Source organism: Anastrepha obliqua, chromosome 2 (assembly GCF_027943255.1).
Source record: "Anastrepha obliqua isolate idAnaObli1 chromosome 2, idAnaObli1_1.0, whole genome shotgun sequence".
NCBI lineage: Eukaryota > Metazoa > Arthropoda > Insecta > Diptera > Tephritidae > Anastrepha > Anastrepha obliqua.
In genome coordinates, this window is record NC_072893.1 from 10460811 (window position 1) to 10482916 (window position 22106).

Consider the following 22106-nt stretch of genomic DNA (forward strand, 5'->3'; position numbering starts at 1 on the left):
CTTTTAAAATATATTTTCAAAAACGTACATACTATATATAAGAAAACTTCAAATAAGCGTACATCAAACTGGCTGGCATACTTGTATATACTGCAGTGCACAAGACGAATCTTTACACTCCTTGGCAGTGCGTTTTATTTTGCCAGCGATTTTGCGCCCGACGAAATCCGCTCAGCTATTTGATTCTGTTTATACCATTAGGTTGAAAATTGCGAAAATTTGTCTAATAAGAAAATGTCAAATAGCGAATTAGTGCAGAAAACGGAGACGCCGTGTTTTTGTACACATTTTCTTTGCAATCGAATTCTTTATTTTGGCGCAATTTTTTGTATTCTCCATTCTTTTGCTTCAGATGTCGCTGCTGCTTTTGTTAATTTGCTTTCCAAATCTTCGTAAACAACAAGCAATGTATTGGTCTGTTCCCGAACAGACAATTTATTAACCAGGGAAGGTCTGAGCCATAGAAAGTGCAAGAAAACCTTTTCATACCAACTGGGGAAAAAATGTCAGTATAAAATTAACGGAGTTGAGGGTATATTTATAGTATTTCTGTAAACGAATTTCTTATATTCAAATACTGAATATTCAAAATTTTTAACATAAAATTGTGTGATAGGTTCGCCATCCTCCTCAAACCACAAATTTTTAAGTTCATATTTTTAATTTCAGCACACAAAAATTCGATGTTCATAGAATCTATCTTCCAAACATTCCAAGGGTTACCAAATCGGATTGTGTTATTAGCAAAGTTTTTTGCGCCATACAATATGTAAAGGATACAGGCATGACGAGACTTATGAAGGATTGCGAGTCCGCTGATCGTTTGTTTCTCGACAGTAGGTTTTTTGTCTGGCTCTTGTTCGGCAACGGACCCATTCGCTACACCTTTTTTATCCAGTTTAGAAATACCAAAAATTATGGCACGGTTTTTGAGACCTGTGAGACCGACCAATGACGTCGTCATACGTCAGCTATAGACTTTTTTTAGCAAAAAATGGTGACTGAGCGTAATATTACACTTTAATCTATACAATTGCAAGTGCGTAGAATCGAATCTCCGTGCATGAAACACCAAAATGATAGAACAAGTTTTTTCTAATAGTACTCGCCCATCGTAGTATATTTCTGCCATGAAAAAGTTCGTTTTAAAAAATATCTGCCGTTCGAAGTCGGCTTTGAACTGTAGGTCTCTCCATTTGTGGAACAACATCAAGACGCACACCACAAATAGGAGGAGGAGCTCGGCCAAACACCCAAAAAGTGTGTACGCGCCAATTATATATATATGTATATGTAAACAGTTAAAATCGAATTTAACCCGAAGTTACATTATTTTTGGCAAAATATATCTTACTTAGTCCTAATTACTATTTTATAAATTTTTAATTTATTACATTTCTGCGCCTGTTTGTAAATATATGCATATTCACCAAGTAATTGTGAAAAAATTAACCATACAATCCATTAAGTTACAAAACTTAACGCTCACTAAGGGTTAATATGCAAACACATATTGCGAAAAACAAATTGAACAGAACTGCGAAAATTTAACATTTTTAACAATTACCGCTTGCCGGAAAATAAAAAAGAAAAAGCAACAAACAGTTTAAAACAACACAACTTTGCGGCATTTTCACCAGGATTTTCTGCGTGAAACACAAAAGGAGTCTAAAATTTATTTAATCCATTACAAACTGGAAATTTTGCAAATCTGGATGAAACTAGCGAAGTTATGATTGCCGCCTCTGAACCTTTGGTAAGTAGGCTCAACTGAAGTCAAAATAAAGTAAATTAAATAGTGATATCGTTTCTCTCCGTAGGCGTTCATTCCTCGAGGTCGTCAAGCGGTTGAGGAGCACCCAGGTCCCACCGACGTAAAACAACAGAATCACTTACCCACAGAACATGTGCTGCTGCAGCGCATGCAAAATGTGAATATTTCAGCGTCGGATGAGCCCAATGAATTCTGGTGTGTTCGTGAAATTTTCGAGGATTTGGATGAAGATCTTAACAGAGTGCGAGCTAATCAATGCAACGAAGAAAAGGATACAAATAAAAAGAAACCTGAAGATGGAAAGGCAAGCAGGAAGGATGGCAGTCGTATTTCCGAACATTTATTGTGGCAACAACGTGCGGCATATACAGATGTTGATTATATGTGCGAGTATTTGGTCAATTCAGAAGAGGAATTATATGTAAAGAAGCATACAGCAGTGTGGTCAAAAGGTAATTGTGGTGTGGTTAATACAATCTTACCATTAATAAATGGATTCCTATTAACAGGTCTGCTAGATGAAAACAGTATAATGCCACGTCTGTGCTTCACCTGCGAGACACCAATTAAATTTGCTTTCTTCTGTAATAAGTCCTTTGTAACTAGCAAACGAAATAGTCGGGCTAAAAATATAAGCGATAAAAGAAAATCATATTCAGAAGAGGAGGAAGACTTTAGTGCAATTTGTCTGATTGGTAAGAAACACTCAAATTTTACCTGCAACAATCATTGATATTTATTAAATTATACAGATCAAGTTGCGCTGCGTATCTACTGCAGCAACGGTGAGGACTTTCTTTGTAATCTCGAGTTTCCTGTATCGCATGTATGGCCTACATCGTACGGCATTCTATTGGAGAAGGTGCCATCAAATGCCGTTATTCAGAATCATGCCATTTCAATGCCGCGGCTTTTTTCGCTCGCACACCCATTAGATGAAATTTGTCCGGTGCTCTGCAAAACGGAAACAAATTCCATTAGTTATCTTGTAGAGTCCGATTATAATATAATATTCACTTCCGAAAATTCAGAGCTGGTTCTTCTGTATGATAACAAAACAGGAAAACAATTCATTTCGCGGCTGCGTAAGGCAACTGAAGAAGAAATACAATATGTAGGCGCACAAAATGAGTCTGCGTATACTGGCACCGCAGGCGGGCTGCCACATCACTCCATAAATCGAGGATCTGGTGGTGGTATTGGAGCAATAGGTGCGTATGGCATCTGAAAGGTAATTTTTTTTTTACATATTTTTCCCATACTTTTTAGGCACGCCAAAACACAGCACAGCACATTTGGGACGCTCCGGCTTAGCCAATCCAAATTATTCAGCACATATTGGGAGATTTTTGTCGAGTGCACACTCTTTGAGCGGAGCATTCGGGAATTCAAAGTAAGTATTGAATCTTTGAAATATGAGTTAAAGTGGAATATTTTTGTAACCACAGCGAAAAGAATAATGAAACAAATAATTTAAAAACTATACAGCTGTGATATGTTAGGCCAACACATATGCTGCGTGGAGCAAATCTTTTTTAAGCTCTTGTAACTCTAGTGTAATCTTGGTGTGGCCAGCTGGCGCCGGATAGCACGAGAAATAAACGACAGTCGGTTCTACGTAACGGGATTTATATCCGGCCATGGACTGTCACTTCAGCAGCACTCCTCGTATATGCACGGGGAATGTTTATGCTGCTAAAAAAACAATAGAAATAAACGACTGGCGGACTTTGTTCAACTCGGGCAAAATCGCGTAAGCGGTTATCGCGCCAATTAAGAAGAAGAACACTAGTGGAATGCAATTTTGCAGGGAATAACAATTTTTAGTTTTGTTTACTACTTTACCGTTTAAGGATACGCGTGCGCAATAAATAGTAGAAAAAGCCTTCATGTTTTAATTTTTCCTTACATAAATGTTGAATTCGTGAAATTTATGTACGTCCTTTCAGTTAAACGTTGATTTTCATTTGTTTTAAGGCAATATTTAATTATTTAATTATTTAATTATACAAACGCCAAACGGCAATATACTACATAGATTTAATTTATTCAAAAAAGGGAATAATTTATAATAATATAATAATATAATAATATAGAGGGGGTATTTATTAGTTTGAGATAACAGTAAGACTAATATGTTAATAAATTGAGCAAACAAATTATGTTAGGTGCCGTTTAACAGCTGCAACAAATGCACCAATGGATCCGCCATAGAATTCCACGTCATTATTGAGTGTATTGACTAGATTCGCAATACGATTATGTGGGCCACCAATTACGTAATTTTTGCTTGACTTGACAGTTTTTAATAGGCGACGACGCCTCAGATGTAGGTTAGCCGGCGCAAATTCAAAGCAGGCTGCTGCGTCTGGAGCATCTATCAGGCCATTGAGTACTTTGTAAAAGAAAACTAAGTCTGTCACCTGTCGACGTCTTTGCAGTTCCTCGATTCCGTAATGAATGTAGATGTCATCAGTTGAGGTGCAGCCTTGAGGCTTATACCGGTGTGCTAAAGTCCTGCAGAACTTCCTTTGGACTGACTCGATGCGTTTGATCTGGTAATCTGTATATGGAGACCATATGACAGATCCGTATTCCAGGATCGGTCGTACGAGAGTGTTGAAGAGAGATATCAGCGTGTGCGGATTGGTGAAATCTTTGCTGGTCCTTGTTATGAAACCCAGAACTTTATTGGCTTGAAGCGTGATCTTATCTATGTGTTTACTAAAAGATAGCTTCCTATCCACAATGATGCCTAGGTCCTTGATATCCTCGGTTTCATGGATGTCATCATCATTTAACGTATACATTGCGGCTTCACGGGTGTGTGACCTTGAATACGAGACCACAGCACACTTTTTGATATTTAAATCAAGCTTGTTCTTGGTACACCAATCAGCCAATGTGTTGATATCTTGCTGTAGTAGATTCGTGTCCTCGTAACGATTGATTCTTCTGTAGATTTTTAGATCATCAGCGTACAACAGGTAGTCTGAGTGAAGATTGTTTCCAATGTCATTAATAAAGATGTTGAAAAGTATGGGACCCAGGTGTGATCCTTGCGGAACACCTGATTTGACATCGTATTTCGTCGAAAGGTGCCCATCTATTCTGACTTGGAGCTTCCTGTCAATCAGATACGATTGAATCCAACTTAGTGCCCTGCCTTGGATGCCATAACTACTTAGTTTCATTACCAATATCTCGTGGTTGACTCTGTCAAAGGCTTTGCTAAAGTCCGTGTAAATGGAATGTACTTTGGCGTTATCGTTCAAGGCATCGATTAAATAGTTGGTGTAAGTAAATAGGTTGGACGCAGTGGATCTTCCGCCCACAAAGCCATGTTGTCTATTCGAGATGATATCAGTAAAGTGCCACGTAAGTTGAGGCACAATGAGTTTTTCAAACAGTTTAGCTAGCGCTGATTGTATGCAGATTGGTCTGTAGTTGGCAGCATCAGATCTGGGACCGTCCTTATGAATGGGGCTGACAAACGAGAGCTTCCAGACAGATGGGAAGGTACCTGATTCCAGCGAGGTGCTAAAAATATCCGTTAGTGGCTCACAGAGACCGATTGCGCAGTTTGCAAGGAATATGTTCGGCAGGCCATCTGGGCCAGCGCCTTTTCTTGGGTTTAAATTTGTTAGAAGCTTAAAAACTAGATCTTGGCTAACTTCAAATTCACTCAAGGCATTAAACATAGCGTTAGGGTTGCAGACAGACGCAGTGTTATCACGTTGCATATTTGAGGAATAGACACTTTCGAAAAAAGACGCAAATAGGTCGCAGGTCTCAACACCAGTGTTGGCCGACTTATTATTCCAATATATTGAGGAGGGTATATCGCAATTGTTCCTTTTTTTATTCTTGACGAATTTCCAAAACTCATGCGGGTCAGACAACACCTTCAGTTCCATGTTGGAGACGTAATTTTTGTAGCACAAGTTACTCAAATTCTTGCATACACGACGAAGATTACTGAATTTAAAGTAGTTTTCTCTGGTGGGCCTTTTTTTATACGTTGAATGAGCTGATTTTTTTTGTATTATTTTGAATTTTAAGTCGTTAGAGAACCAACAAGGGAAGTCACTAGTTTTTCTGCTGTATACTGGAACGTAGTGAGATATACCTAATTCCACAATGTTGTAGAGGATGCTGATCTTCTCATCGACGTTGTTAGTTGAATATAGATTAGACCAGTCAGTGTTGGTGAAGAAGGCGTTCAGGTTGGTGTAATCGGCATTCTTGAAGGCCCTGTAGGTTGATTTGGCGGATTTTAGGTTAGGCTGTAATTCGACCTCAATAGCAAGCGCCGGGTGGAAGGAATCCATCTTGGTTAGTTCTTGAGTGCTTGTAACTCTTGCTTCAATATTACTGAAGCAGAGATCTAGCAGATTATTATTGTTATACAGTATGGCGTTATATTGTGTACATTCAAGTGAGGAGAAGCCTTCGTATAGCAGATATTCACAGTCAGAGCGAGGAGTGCTACTCGGAAGATTGTAGTCTCCTGTTATCAGGAGTCTGGCGTTAGGGTATTTTTCTTTCAGAAAGAAGAGAGTGTCTATGTGTATTTGGTATGATACAGGGGTTGATCTTGGTGGTAGGTAGGCACAGCCGACGATGAGATCCGCATTATTACACTTTATCCTGATGAACACTTGTTCAACGGTTGTGTCCGCAGTTGCTATGCGATCTGCTTGGATAGAGCGCTTAGTAGCAACAAGCACGCCTCCACCTCGTTCACACCCACTAGTAGATAAATCCCTGTCTCTCCTGAAGATAGTGAATGTATCATCCATGATTTCGCCATCAAGGATGGCTGGGTGAAGCCAGGACTCCGTTATACAGATGACATCAGTGTTACTGATCGCCGTAGCGGTCAGAAATCTGGTTAATTTTGTCCTCAGGCCTCTGACGTTCTGATACAACACTCTTATTGCTGAGGGTTTTGCGATCTTTGCTGAGCGAGCGAAAATTCTTGTTGACTATTTTAGGGGTGCCGTTTATGTATTTAATAGTCTTATTAGTGTCACCATTTTTCTCTAATGTGTCCAACTGAGTGCGCAGGTTCTTGAGATGAAGTAGTTGAGCAGGAGTAAGGTCCGATTTGAAAGCTATCTGGGTTCCATCAACTGTAGTAGGAGGCTTAGATTTTAGAATAGTTAAGGCAATAGTTGGGGACGGAGTTTCAATTAGCAAAGGACGCGAACGTCCAGCTATGGGGCGACCAAGCCTGCGTAGCTTTAGGTTGTCGATGCTAGTTGATAGGTTAGGTGGCAGGATGGCAGATATCTGTGTCCTGTCTTCATCAAGCCTGTCGTTCCCAGAGGCTTTCTTCGACTCCATGACGTTGAGCACTACGACGTTTGATTCACGCCGCTTGCGTTCGTTGAACTCAGCAAATACTTCCTCGGGAGACGTGGAGTTAACGGTGTAGGATGTGAGTTTATTTTCGACTGTGGTTAGCCTATTGTTGAGACGGGCACAAGTATCAGTTAAAGAGGTGTTTTGTTTAGCGATTTTAGTTACATCGTTTCTGAGATCGGCTATGTTGTCCTCGATGGCAGCTTTGAATCTGTCAATCTTTGCTTCTAGTTTCTGAGATAGACGGTTAAACTGATTGTTAAACAATTGCTCCAGTTTGTCCATAGTGACTGTGTCGTCGGCATCATCTGACATCAGGTCTTCTTGGGTGATGACACTAACCTCAAATTTGCAAGTAGCGCATTTCCAGATCACACCATCCTTTTTAATGCTCCTAGCCAATATTTTGTATTCATCAGGGGTAAGTCCCGTGCATTTTGAGTGAATCCATGTACGGCATCCAGAGCATAGAATGCTGGGCTCCATTCTTTCATTAATAATAGTTGAGCAAATACCACATGTGTAGTGATGCTGGTGAGAGCCAAGTTTTTTTGGAGGCATATTTGATGTTTAAGGGTATGATAGCGTTGAGATATATGCAGAGTATCAGCAAAATTATACTTGAATACTTGAGAGTACACTAATTTGATTTATTTATTAATAACTTAAATATCGGATAAAAAAAAAGACAAGCGATAAATCACAGCACTACAGTTACGCGCCCTCTTTTCAAAAAAAAAAAAAAAAAAAATATTGAAGGCTTTAATATTATGCTGTTCACTAGACAGGGCTAGACAGAGGAATCTTATCGTCCGATAACTCTCCTTTCCCCAGTAGTGAAGACACTTGAAGCCCTCCTACTCCCACTCTTCACGAAACACCTGGCCCCAGCTCCACATCAGTACGGCTTCCGACGAGTGCATAGCACCACCACTGCACTCACCGCCATAAACGCCCAAATAAACCGCGGGCTTAACCAAAACCGCCCCTGCGAGAGGACTGTCCTAGTAGCGTTCGACCTGAAGAAGGCTTTCGACACAGTCAGCCATTCCACGCTACTAGATGATATTTATCAGTCGACACTCCCGCCACGGCTGAAGAGGTGGTGCAGAGGGAATGTTTACGCTGCTACAACAACAACATTGGCCATCTGGAAGTCCAGATCTGATTCCATTGGAATACAGTTAGTGGCCAGAATTGGCGAATTAAAGGAATTTTGGGCAGTCTCAAACAATCTTTGGTACGCGCAGCGACGTCAATAGCCAAGGAAACCGTGCGTGCTGCAATAGCTGAATGGCCTAATCGTTTGAAAGCTTGTGTGAACATTTCGAAAATAAAAATTTTGTTTTTAATATTTACTGATTCTATAAAATTAACTTCATTAAAAAAAGTATTGTAATTTCATATCTATAACGGACTTATCTTGTAACATAACTTATGGCAGGTCTAAGTATAATACTAATTGTAACTTCTTTTTTTCAAAATTGCCTTTCCTTTTTGTATAAAGTCGCACTGCTTCACCGTTGAATCATCTGCAGTCCACCATCGGTCAGCACTCAATATCAACGCAAGACATACGAAAATTGGGGCAGGCTCAGCCTTCCAAGCCCATAGTGCCAGAGCTGTGTTTAGAGCACATTTGGACTGAAAATGCGTGTGGCAAGTACGTCAAATTCAATCCATAATACAAATTATGAAACTTAGTTTTTAACCTAACTTTTTTTTCTTATATTGACAACTTACCCATTTAATAGCAACCGAGAATTCGGCGAAATCTCCACCCGTGCTTTCATGCATACCGATTTAGTAGGTCAAACTTACCTCTGCTACTTGTTGCCCTTTTCGTGCAAGCTGCATCTGATCCGCTTGCTCAACTATGGCACAGCGGATTTACAAATATCAAGCAAACATTTATCTATACCAGCCAAGGATGCGGTTGCTTTGGAGGTATCTATGATGAGCGCTAAAATTAAAATATCTTAACTTAAATAATTTGTATGCCTGTAGCGCCTGCGCATGATCGCCGTATTGGACCCATCTGGAAGTTTGATATTATATACCGGCGCAGTTTTGGTCTCTAAAGTGCACGTAGCTGCGGCAATGGGCAGTACCAGCGTAAGTGCAGGTGCAGGCAATGTGACACCAACACCCGCAACAACGAAAACGCTCGCAGCAAATTCGCCCAACTCTCCCTTTCCACGGTATGCAGAATGAAAGATTTACATTTTTTTTAAGTTTATATGCACATATTTTTACCAACTTAAAGGCGAAGCAGCCTTTTACCCACAATACAGAAGCCCACCGATACCACCTTCGATGAAGAATTGCATCTTTTGTCGCCTGTGCATCCACTACAACCGCAATTTCCAAATCGGTAATACTGAAAATTCCATTTGATATCTTTCAGCGATCTTTTGTAAACTTGTTTACTCCTTACAGCAACACTAGCAACATTTGCTTAAGCTTGCGTGATCCTGCTGGTAATCGGCTCACATTGGTTTATCCTTTCGGCAAAATGTATCGCATTGAATTGCCACAATTCAATGAAACAAAATTCATTTCACGCTGCATTGGTACACTACGACGCATCTTAAACAAAGAACAATTCGTGCAGCTAATCACTCGTTGGTATGGAGCGCGTAATCCGCCTGGATCACGTGATTATAGTATTGAACAGGAGTGGCATATTTTTCGAAACGTGCTGACTGGTTTAATGGGCTGCGGCGCAGCTACGCATGAAACCACTACCAATGCATCGATGTCTAGCAATGCAGAGGAGCCGAAGAAGCGACGTAAGAACGATGAAATCACTGAAGGTACCGATGAGGATTGGGAATTCATGTTAGCCGTACTCAATGAAGATGGTAGTGGTGGTTGCATGCGTGATAACATGAAAATGGAAACAGAGCATGGGACCGCAGCGGCGGGTAACGTCGACGCGAATGCTTGTTTATTTAATAGCATACCGGCTATCTTTTATGGCCTGCATTTGTTATATGAAGATTTTAAGTTAGACGAAACGATGCACGATTGTCTGCCGTATTTGGCGAAGGTTTGCATTGGTAAAAAATGTTGTTAAAAATGTATGTACTTATGTGTGTACTTTTGCAGTTCCTGCAACAATTCGCTGTGGATATGCAACTAACAACGTACATATTTCATTATACGCTGGATTTTCCGTATTTAGTACACTGTACAACCAAATTGTGTCAACTTACAGAGGAGCATGCAGCGCGAATGGCCCATAAAGAGTTGCTACAAGTACCTGCGCCAAGCGTTTACAGGCAGTTGGAACATATTTTGAAAGGCAAAGATGCGTTACAGTATACTTTTGTAGAGGGGCTTAACGACATGAGTCGAAATGTGCTGCAGGTGAGTGGGAAAGATATTAAAAAAAAAAACATTTTATGTATGTTAAAAAAAATTTTTACTAAAAAAATTGCATATTCAAAAAAATTGTATATTAAAAATTATTATATTAAAAAATATATATTTAAAAGTAATTATTATATTGAAAAATAATTATTGTTTAAAAAATATATATGTATATATAAAAAAAAAATATATATAAAACAAATTATTATAAGTACCTGCTAAGAAAAAAATTACATTAAACAAGTATTATATTAAAAAAAGAATTATATTAAAAAATTATTATATTAAAAAAAAAAGTATTATTTCAAAAAAATTATTATATTATATATGAAAAAATATTATATTTAAAAAAAAACAAATATATTAAAAAAAATTATTATATTCGAAAAAAGGTTTACATTACATTGTATTAAAAACAAATTACATTAAAAAAATGATTATATTAAAAAAATAATTATATGTGTATAAAAAAAACATTATATTTGAAAAAACAAATAGTATATTAAAAAAATGATAATATTCGAAAAAATGTATTATATTAAAAAAAATATTGTATTAAAAAAACTATTATATTAAAAAAATTGTTATATTAAAAAAATATTATATTAAAAAAAATTATTATAATAAAAAATAATATATTATAATATATTAAAAAAAAAGTATCATATTAAAAAGTTATTATGTTTTAAAAAAGAAAAATTAGCATAGTTAAAATAAAAATTGTTATTAAAAAAATATATATATAAAACAAAATTACTCTATCAAAACAATGCATATTAAAAAAAATTATTATATTGTATATTAAAAAATTATTTTATTTAAAGAAAATTTAGCGTAGCAAAAAAAAATTATAAGCATAGTTAAAGAACTATTGTATTTAAAAACAAACTATTATATTAAAAAAAATGAATATCTATAAAAACATTATGTATATTAAAAAAAAAAATATTATATAAAAAAAATTATTATATTATAAAAAGTATTATATTAATAAATTTTTATATTTAAAAAATATTATCTTAAAAAAAGTATTGTATATTATAATAAAATTATTTTATTAAAAAAAATTTATATTGAAAAGAAAAATTATATTTAAAAAAATTATACTAAAAAAAATTTTGCAGGTCGTCTCACTTATCATGCATGGTACGGAGAAAATCAAAGATTGGATCAAACCTCTGGAATTCGCCAACTCAGTTCAATCGTATTATCCTAAACGGCCCAAACGCTTTATATCAACGATTGTACCGCGTGCGGAGCAAGTAATACAAATGCTAATCAATATGGGTAAGCATAGAAGTTTTATTTTCAATAAGTACAGAAATTAGGTCTGTTCATGAAGCAAAAAACTGTTATAAATTATCATGTTTCGGTGTTCTTGTATAAAAAAAAAACTTGCAAAGTAGGTTAAAGAGAGAGAGCAAAATGACATTAAATTTTAGGAGAAGTTGCAAATTTTTACTGGATACGTTTTTATTGTTATTATTATTATTAAATATAATAACAAGTTATGCAAATATAAGGAATCAGCATTAGCATCATAGGCCATCGGCTGAAAAATGTCAACAACACGCGGTGTTTCCAAGCGGTCTCCCATCCAAGTACTAACCGCGCCCGATGCCGCTTAATTTCGGTGATCGGACGAGAACCGATGTTTTTAGCGGTTTACGGTCGTTGACCAATACATTTTTATCAGTAAGAATTTGCACGTCAGGGTTTTGCGGTCATTTACTTTTTTTGATATTTTTCTCTTTGATAGCGAATTGTTGGAAATTAAGTGACTGGACAATTTTTGCATGAACAGACCTATTGTCTGCCAAATATTATTATATAATAATCTATGCCATAAAAGCACTAAATCAGTTATCACACATTTTACTGTTCACTGTTTTCTAATATCAATGCTAACCTATTGTCATCTCCAGAAATTACTCGCGCCGATATTGCACGCCTACCCGTTGCGCTGCACCTCATCATCGCTGAGTGCCTGGAGCATGCACGCCTGACGCCTCCCATCGGTTGTTCAGCCGCCACATATGAGTTGATATTGCGCACTGAGTTGGTGGCGCATGCGCTTTTGCAGGACGACTCACCAACGAGTGCAATGAGTAGACAGAAACAAAAGGCGCACGTAAATGCAGAAGATTCATTGTCGGCTCGTTGCCCACCCGCCACCAATGGCATCTCTCACATGGAAGCAGCACTTGACGATGGCATGGACAATATCGATACGAAGTTATTGAATCTACGCTTTCCGGATGATATGCGTATCGCCGAAGTACGTCGCCTACTCACCTCGTCAGAGCCCGTGCTGATTGATATCGTGCAGAAACCTGGCATGACGGATCATCGTTTCATTGAGGAACAAGAACGACAATTGTTTGCATTGTGCAAACGCACTATGGCGCTACCGCTGGGGCGCGGCATGTTTACATTGCGCACCTCTATACCAACACCTACTGAATTGATGCCTATACCTAAATTGTGTCTGTCGGGCAAGGAGCCAGTCAAGGGTGCCACCATTGAAATGCAACAAATCGAGTTGCCGCCGAATATGAGTCTTTGGCCTTCATTCCACAATGGTGTCGCTGCAGGTTTGAAAATTTCACCACATGCACGCGATGTAGATTCCACCTGGATTGTTTATAATAAACCAAAGGGCCAAGAAGAAATTTCTACGGAGCATGCTGGCTTTCTTATGGCTCTCGGACTCAATGGCCACCTCAAAACACTGTCTTTTATGAGTGTTTATGAATATTTGGTGAAGTGTGATGAGATGACTAGCGTCGGTTTACTATTGGGCATTTCCGCAACCCATCGTGGTACTATGGATAATACAACAACCAAGTTGCTGAGCGTGCACATAGAAGCGCTGTTGCCAACCACCGCGTTGGAATTGGATATACCACAGAATATACAGGTAGCTTCGTTAATGGGCATCGGTTTGTTGTATCAGGGCTCCGCTAAACGACATATTGCCGAGGTGTTGCTTCAGGAAGTAGGTGAGTGGATATGAAACGAGGATATTTGCTAATTTTAAATTTAAATAATCCATTCTTAAGTCACTAATTTGTTGTTGACAAATCGCCAAAAGGTAAAGTGAAAATAATAAAGCGTCTTTCAAAAATGACGTCTCGATGTCAGTACTGAATAATTCCTAGACGTTACCTTTTTCTATGTCATCTTTGAGATTTAAAAATAGAAAAATGGTTTACAATTTTTGAAATTTTTATAGAAATGGTCCATCTTCTAGAACAACACATAGCAAAATGCGTAATTTTTTTGGTAAAAATAATCGGCCGAATCAGTCGACAATTCAAAGGTTGGTGAAAAAATTTCAAGAAACAGGTCTCTGTCGTGGATAGAAAAAGGACTGGAAGACCAAACGCATTTTACTTTCTCAAGCGAGTGGGTTCAGGTGACCATCAAGAAGGCAAAAGCTTTTAAAACCATTGGCCTAGATGGATTAAACATGCTGATGATGAAAAACCTAGGTTCATTGGGAGTAGGATATCTCAAGGATAAGGGTATTAAACTTGTCCATGGCCGCTCTTATAATGTCTGAGAAGTGAAAAGCAGGCAGAGTGGTCCCACTACTGAAACCTGGGAAATCCGCCAATTAAGGAGAGTCTTATCGCCAGATAACCCTCCTTTCCCCAGTAGTAAAGACTCTTTAGGCCCTCCCACTCTACACGAAACACCTGGCCCCAGCCACACATCAGCATGGATTCCGCCGAGTGCACAGTCCCACCACAGCACTCACCGCCATTAATACGCAGATTAACCGCGGGCTTAACGAAAACCGCCCCTGCGACAGGACTGTTGAGTAACGTTGGACTTAAAGAAGTCTAGATGATATGTAGTCGAGCCTCCCGCCGGGATTTAAGAGGTGGTCCGCGAACTATTTGAGTGGTCGGCATGCGTCAGTCATTTTCGAGACCAAAACTCAAAACAGAGGTAGATAAAGCACGGTATTCCGCAGCGTGGTGTCATTTCACCCTTGCTTTCCAACTTCTATGTATCGAAGCTCCCCCCAACTGCCAGAGGGAGTTTCCTTAATCTCCTCTGCTGACGAGTGTTCGATAATGGCGACGGGCAATGACATCGATGGCTTGTGTTCCAAAGTAAACGATTATATCCACCGACTTTCTCGCTTTTTCACTGCGAGGAATCTCCAATCTGCAACACCTACCCAATGAGGCATCAGGTAGTTAAGGAGCACAACAAAATGCTCAGGAAACAGTTTCTGCTTAGGTGCTATCTGCAGACATTTGCTTGAGCCCGAGCCACCTCCCAGGCACGTCAGGAGACATTTCCTTAACTACACTGAGGAGATCAAGAACAAAATACATTTACCAACTACTGGACCGGACAGTATACAGACAAACATTAAACGACAGTCAACCTTCCTAAAATCCCTACTCTCGAATGCTGTTATCGGAGTCTAATCACTACCCATTGCAGACGAAGAGCTTAAGCTTTATCGCGAGACCCGCGTAACTTAGGCCCAACTGTATTCTTGAATTTGTAGCAGGTTAAACTCCTACCTATCCAGAAACGACCCCGACATACCCAATATATGTCCACCATGTGACAGACCGCACGATACTAACCATCTCTTCATATGCCCTATTAAACATACTCTCCTAACGCCCCTCTCCCTCTAAACCCAGCCTGTCGAAACAGCACGTTTCTTTACTAAAAAATAAAATATTTTGTTATATTAAATTTTGCGATCCTTAGTGAGAGTGCTGAACGCGCCCCTCGATAGTTACCAAGCGCGTCATAAATCCAGAATTCAAATTTCCCACATCCTGCCTCGTGCCGGAGTTTTTACATATTTTTAGGCTTACTAATTTCGACATTTCACGAAACGAATTTCAGCTTAGGACGATTGAAAGTCTAATATGTAATTTGTGTAGTTGCAGAGTTCGTAACTGATTACTAAATCCAAGTGGCAGCTAACATTTAAAACTTTCAGTTTTGTCTTCGTTAATTCAAACATGTATTTGCTTGCTAAACCTTTTTTTCAACTTTCTACATATCTTTTACAGGTCGTCCTCCAGGTCCGGAAATGGAGAATAGCATCGAACGCGAGTCGTATGCTCTGACCGCCGGCCTTGCCTTAGGCTTGGTCACTTTGGGATTGGGTGAATCGCCAGCCGGTTTGCTAGATCTTCAAATCCCCGACACTCTTCACTATTACATGGTGGGCGGCAATAAGCGTCAACTCACCGGATCACAAAAGGAAAAATATAAATTACCTTCGTTTCAAGTGCGCGAAGGTGACAACGTCAACATCGATGTAACTGCACCCGGAGCGACCCTAGCACTTGGCCTTATGTTCTTCAATACGAATAATCGTGCCGTCGCCGAATGGATGAATCCACCGAACACGCATTATCTGCTCGATTTGGTGCGTCCCGACTTGCTTATGTTGCGCACCATTGCACGCGGCTTGATTCTCTGGTCCGACATAAAGCCAGACGCTGAGTGGCTATTCGGCCAGTTCCCGTCAAATTTCAAAATTGATCTGGAGCGCCCCTACTATTGGGGCGACAAGTATGAGACTAGTGTGGATTACGAGTCCGAAGCGTGAGTGCAATGCGTTTATATATATAAAAAAAAGATTATTAAAAATGTAACCTCTCTGGTTTTCTTTGCAGTCAAGCCTGGTGCAATGTCATTGCTGGTGCCTCCTTTTGTATGGGACTTAAATATGCAGGCAGCGAAAATCAAGAAGCTTTCAAAACCTTGCACAAGGCGCTTAAAAAGTTCATCGGCTTCCAGAGCAAACATGTTTTCGAGTTCGCCGGCTACACGACGGTGGAATGCTGTCTTATGGTTATTTTGATTGCTATATCGCTGGTATTCGCCGGCTCAGGTGATCTGGAAATATTGCGCATCATTCGCTATTTGCGTTCACGCATCAGTTTTCGTGATCGTTGCCGCGTCAATTACAATCCCAATGTTACATTCGGCTCGCAAATGGCCATACACATGTCGCTGGGTTTACTATTTTTGGGTGCTGGTCGCTATACCATTGCAAATACACCAGAGGCGGTCGCCGCGCTGATTTGTGCCTTCTTTCCCAAGTTTCCGAACCACAGTAATGATAACAGGTGAGTGAATGTATGGTGTGAAATGCATAAAATATTTTATATTCAATTTTGCATACTTTAATCGCATACTTTTTTTCACACAGATATCATTTACAAGCCTTCCGCCACTTGTATGTGCTGGCTGTGGAGCCACGCCTCTTTTTGCCACGTGACATCGATACGAAGAAGTTATGCCTTTGCCAAATATCAGTGCTGGAAATAGGCAGCAAAGAACTGCGCCGACTGCCCATGGCGCCGTGCATGCTGCCACCACTAAACACTTTGCAGAAAGTGATTGTAGACGATGCCAATTATTGGCCGGTTTGTTTTGAGAAAGAGCGCAATTGGTCCCAGTTGATGTAGGTGCAATTATTTATATTAAATATTAGAAATATATCTCACTACTGCTTTCTTACTCATTCTTACAGCAAGGCACTGCAGAGTTCCGCTTGTATTGATATAAAAAAACGTTCCGGCTGTCTGTCGCACTTGGAAGATCCCGATCGACTAAAGAGTCTTTTTGCACAAACACTCACAACCGAACAGTATACATGTTGGCATGTAAATGCCACTGCATTGGAGCGTTTCTCAAACGATCCATTCGTTACGAGCTTCACCGATCGGTTTTTACACATCGATTCCGAGGTTATTACACCAGATGAATTACTCAAGATACAACAGCTAACAATGCTCTTCTATAATGCTGTGATCAAGGACAAAATGCATGTGCTGCCCATTTATCTAACGACTTTCAATGTGAGTGAGGAATCAGACTATTTTTTTATATACTTAGTTTTGCCATAAATTCTGTGACAAATTTTATAATGCGAGCGAGAACAAATTTGCTGAAAAAAGTTCCGTGCATTGTCTACTCATAATTAGGTTTTTCACTCAGTTTCGCGGCAAATTTCGCTTGTCAACAATGGAGTGGGGAGCTCAGTAAAATCGCATTGCACTGATTGCAGTACAAAATTTTGGTAATAGTGCAAGTGAGATTTTACGAATTGCTGAAAAAATCTGAATATTTCGGAAATGTTTGTTTACTGTACGATCGAACTTTTCCCCAAATGTCCGAAGTGACAGACAGAAAAAGAGGTGGTCGTCTTCGCGTGGTTCCAACCAGTGCAGCCATAAAAGCCGTTCGAGTACGAAGTCGCAGAAACCCGATTATAAAGCAAAAAATCATGTTCAGCGAAATGAATGTATCGACCAGATCCATGTCAAGACTAATTACAGATGATCTCCACATGAAAGCCTTCCGTTGCTCAACCCGTAATCTTTTGACAACAAGCTTGAAGAAAATTAGACTCGACAGATGCAAGCAGCTACTTCGGTGGCACGCGGTCAACGGTCATGAAAAACGACAAAATCTATGGTAAAACTTATAAAGACGCAAAAAATGTTGTTCCAAGGGTTCAGCGCGGCCACCTTCCGGCTTCCATATTGGTTTGGTGGTGAGTGTCTTGTAAAGGCGTTACATCTTCTAATTTCTGCGAAAAAGGGGTTAAGATCGGTGCAAAAGTGTACCAGGAGGATATCTTAGAAGGCGTGGTGAAGCCGTTGAACAGTACTCTCTTCAATGGAGAGCGTTGGATCTTCCATCAAGAAGGCAAAAACCACCCAGCAGTGGCTAACCGCAGAAGATTGGCCGTCTCGTAGTACTGATATCTGAATCCATCGTAATACAGTTTGTGGTCTGAATTGAAGAACGTTGAAGAGCTCACAGAAATTTTACCGCATCAAATACTTTCAGAGCTGGAGCATTTGTATCGGACGACATAACCCAGCCAGCTGAGCCGCTGGATCTTTATTCGCTGGGCTATGTCTATGTCGTCGTAAAGCTCATACAGCTCATCGTTCCATCGCCTACGACACTTCATCGGATATTGTTATCGTCCACGCTTCTGCGCCATTCGTTAGGACGAGCATGATGAGAGCCTTATAGAGAGTTCGTTTTGTTCGTCGAGGGAGGACTAGAACTTGTTGGCAAGAGAGATTCTCCGTTCGATTTTAATGCTGGCTCCTAAATAAACGAAATCTCTTACAACCTCGAAATCATAACTGTTAAAAGTGACGTGGGTGCTGATATGCGAGTGCGCCGACTGTTTTTTTGAATGAAGTACCTATTTTGTCCTCGTTCACCACCAGACCCATTCGCTTTCCTTCTTTATCCAGTTTGGAAAAGGTGGAACTAACAGCGCGTTTGTGAAGGCCGATCAAGTCAATATCATCGACATACGCCATACGCTAAATATTTACATGATTAAATAAAACTAACTTCATTAAAAAAAATATTATAATTTCATATCTAAAAGGTTTTCCAACAACAGGTACTATTTTGAATAGCTCGCTGTTTCGGTAGATGTTACTTTTGGAGCTGTCATTTTTTCATATTTGACAAGTAGAAATTACGCCATTGATAAAAATGGAACGATACACGCTTAAACAATGCATTCAAATTATTAAAATTCACTATAAAAATGGTGAAAATTTGGCAGAGACGGTTCGTAAAACTCGAACATTTTTTGGTCATCGTGAGGCACCTTGTGGGACCGCAATACAGAAAATGGTGAAAAAATTCGAGCTGTTGGGACAAGTTACTGATATGAAGGATAAAACCCGTGCACGTCGCTCAAGAACAGCTCATATTGCTGTTGTAGCCGAAAGTGTTGAAGAAACCCCAGATTTGTCCATTCCTCGTCTTTCTTTGGAATTAGGCATTCCATAAACGTCATTACGCCGTATTTTGCATAAAGATTGGGGTCTTAAGACTTATAAAGTCCAGTTAATACAAGAACTCAAGCCGGCCGATCATCAACAACGTCGTGTCTTTGCTAATTGAAATGCTTGAAAATGATTCGGAATTCCATCGAAAAATCATCTTGAGTGATGTGACCCATTTCCATCTCGGTGGCTTCGTCAATAAGCAAAATTTTCAGATCTGGGGCTCAGAAAATCGAAGAGTTATTATTGAAAAGCCTCTCTATCCTCAGCGTGTGAATGTTTGGTGTAGTTTATGATCCGGCGGAGTCAATGGACTTTACTTTTTTCGAATATGAAGCTCGAGCAACAGTTACGATGAATGGATTGCGCACGTTCCCACGACAGTCGGTTCTACGTAACCGGAACGACTCGGATTTATATCCGGCCAAGGACTGTCACTTCAGCAGCATTCCCTGTATATGTATGGGAAATGTTTATGCTGCCACAACATGGATTGCGCTATCGAGAGATGATTAACGATTTTTGAAGTGAAAACTTCTTTAGAATCGTTGGGAGTGATTTGAGAAAAAGTGAAACGAAAAAAGCGACCCTCTTGGCTACGAAGCGTTATATTATATATTGATATAAACGTAGCGACGAACTAAATAACTTTTATTTTTTCTTGTGAAGAAAAAAATTTTTTTTATACAGTTATTTTATTTTATTTTATAATATGTTTATGAGGAGCTTTTTTTCATGACAGAAATACACTCGGTGTTTTGCCATTGCCTGCTGAGGGGTGAGCGCTATTAGAAAAATAGTTTTCCTTAATTTTGGTGTTTTCACCAAGATTCGAACTGACGTTCTCTCTGTGAATTCTGAATAGTAGTCACGCACCAACCCATTCGGCTACGGCGTTTGTTTAATTTTACTGATGCAAAAATGAGGGAAAATATTTGAATAAAATTAGCTTACTGTTTACACATTTTCCAAAGGTGACGGAGAACCAAAAAAAAAGTCGATTTTCAAACAAGTACGAGTGCATATGTGTAATTGTGTTAGAGTTTCGGTCACGCCCCAGCAAAACCTGCGTGCATATGTGTTTGTAACATTCAAAAAAATGTAATTGTGTTAGAGTTTCGGTCACGCAGGTTTTGCTGGGGACGCTCATAATAGCAACCGCGTGTGTATTTTTATATTCGTAAATATTTTCATTTTTAAATATTTACCGCAATCATGCCGAAAAATAATGCAGAAAAGTGTCGTGAATATCGACAGAAAAAAAAATCAATAAATAGCATCACGGAATTCATTCACGAAAATTTAATAAAGTATACACCAGAAGTATCGCGGATACTTAGAAAAGATTACAATAAAGTTCCAATGATTTTAAGTGGCGATTTTAACGTAAATTTTGCATTGCACACAGCGGTTCCTTTAATTGACGTTCTCAATACAACATTCAATTTAAAAATGTGTAACAATCGCACTGAATCGACAACACGATCAAAAACAACATTTGACGCAGTATTTCAAAGATATGTTGACAACATCGAAACCAAAGCATTTGTATCATATTTTAGCTATCATAAGCCACTCGTATCATTTGTTGAAATTGAAAACATTGAGGATGAATAATAATAAAATGAAGAAAATAAAATATGAACTTTATAGCAATATTATAATGAACCTATAATTATCCCGCTCCTAATGCTGCTTTCGTCTCATTCTCTCTCAGCTTGTTTTACGGAAGGTTTCACTTCTATCGCGTCTAACCGTTAGACTGGTATTTTTTTTATGGCCGGAATTGGACGTTTATTTTCAACACGACGGCGCAACGTGCCACACAAGCTACGAAACCATTAATCTTTTATCAAAATAACACCTCTTATTGGAAAACCCTTTATAAAGAAATTAACTTGTAACAGAACTTATGGCAGGACTAAGTAGATTCATTAGCTAGACTGTCAAAATATGACACATTTTCTAAAGCAGAAGAGCAACTACGCTTTTCTCTAGGCTCTCGAAGATCAGAGGTATAAACAACCGCCTCATTTTGGATTATTAAATAATAACTGATTGTTAAAGTTTCTTTCAAACTACAGTTGGATTACTATTCAAATTTTGTAGTTGTTTTAGCGGAATAAAAATCTTTCCTTAAAATATTTTTATACTATTTTCACGTCAAATATTTTCCCCCTACTCTTGCAGCTCATTCAACGTTTGCAACGCAATCCGCAGTGCAATGACGTCTGGCAAATTAAACTGATTGATTTGTATATGGAAAAATATGAGCAGCCGCATATTTTATTGACCAGCGAATTGATGCGCGCACAATTGGAGAAATTCAAAATGTTCATCGAGAATACACGCCGCACGATGTCGACCACCTTGCGGCATTTCATTAGCGCCAGCAGCTTTGAGCCGAGCATTATTACTGACTTTTCGGCGGAGGAGGTGGCACGCCTACTCGCCGTGGTGAATTATTATAATTTAACGCCAAACTTATTGAATTTGGTCGATCTTAGCGGTACAGTTAACTACATAAGGTATTTATACGAGTTTAAGAAGCTCAACCTAGACATGCAGACTATGAACTGTATGATTAAAATTTTACTGCAAACAAGGGACGAGGAGGCGGCATAAAAAATAGTAATTTGCTGCTAGAGGAACACGAAAATGTTGACTTTACAAATAAATTTAGCTTGTTAAGAGTTAGAAGTTGGTACTTTTTTGTATTGAAATAAAACAAATTTATTGCACAACATTTTGTGTATAAATAACTG

At 38.9% G+C, this 22106-nt stretch overlaps 1 protein-coding gene and 1 pseudogene across 1 annotated transcript; one reads left to right on the top strand and one right to left on the bottom strand.

Moving 5' to 3' along the window:
- The first annotated feature begins 1515 nt into the window (after positions 1-1515).
- On the top strand, positions 1516-22085 carry LOC129236742 (anaphase-promoting complex subunit 1). The gene is made up of 18 exons (XM_054870933.1): positions 1516-1756; positions 1821-2226; positions 2284-2469; positions 2527-2985; positions 3044-3167; positions 8649-8804; positions 8896-9088; positions 9149-9342; positions 9408-9515; positions 9581-10193; positions 10253-10513; positions 11641-11803; positions 12442-13518; positions 15571-16111; positions 16183-16638; positions 16722-16976; positions 17046-17373; positions 21532-22085. The coding sequence occupies exons 1-18, from the start codon at positions 1733-1735 to the stop codon at positions 21964-21966; spliced, it is 5979 nt and encodes a 1992-aa protein (XP_054726908.1). The 5' UTR covers positions 1516-1732; the 3' UTR covers positions 21967-22085.
- On the bottom strand, positions 12077-12195 carry LOC129239812 (5S ribosomal RNA; annotated as a pseudogene).
- Positions 22086-22106: the final 21 nt, after the last annotated feature.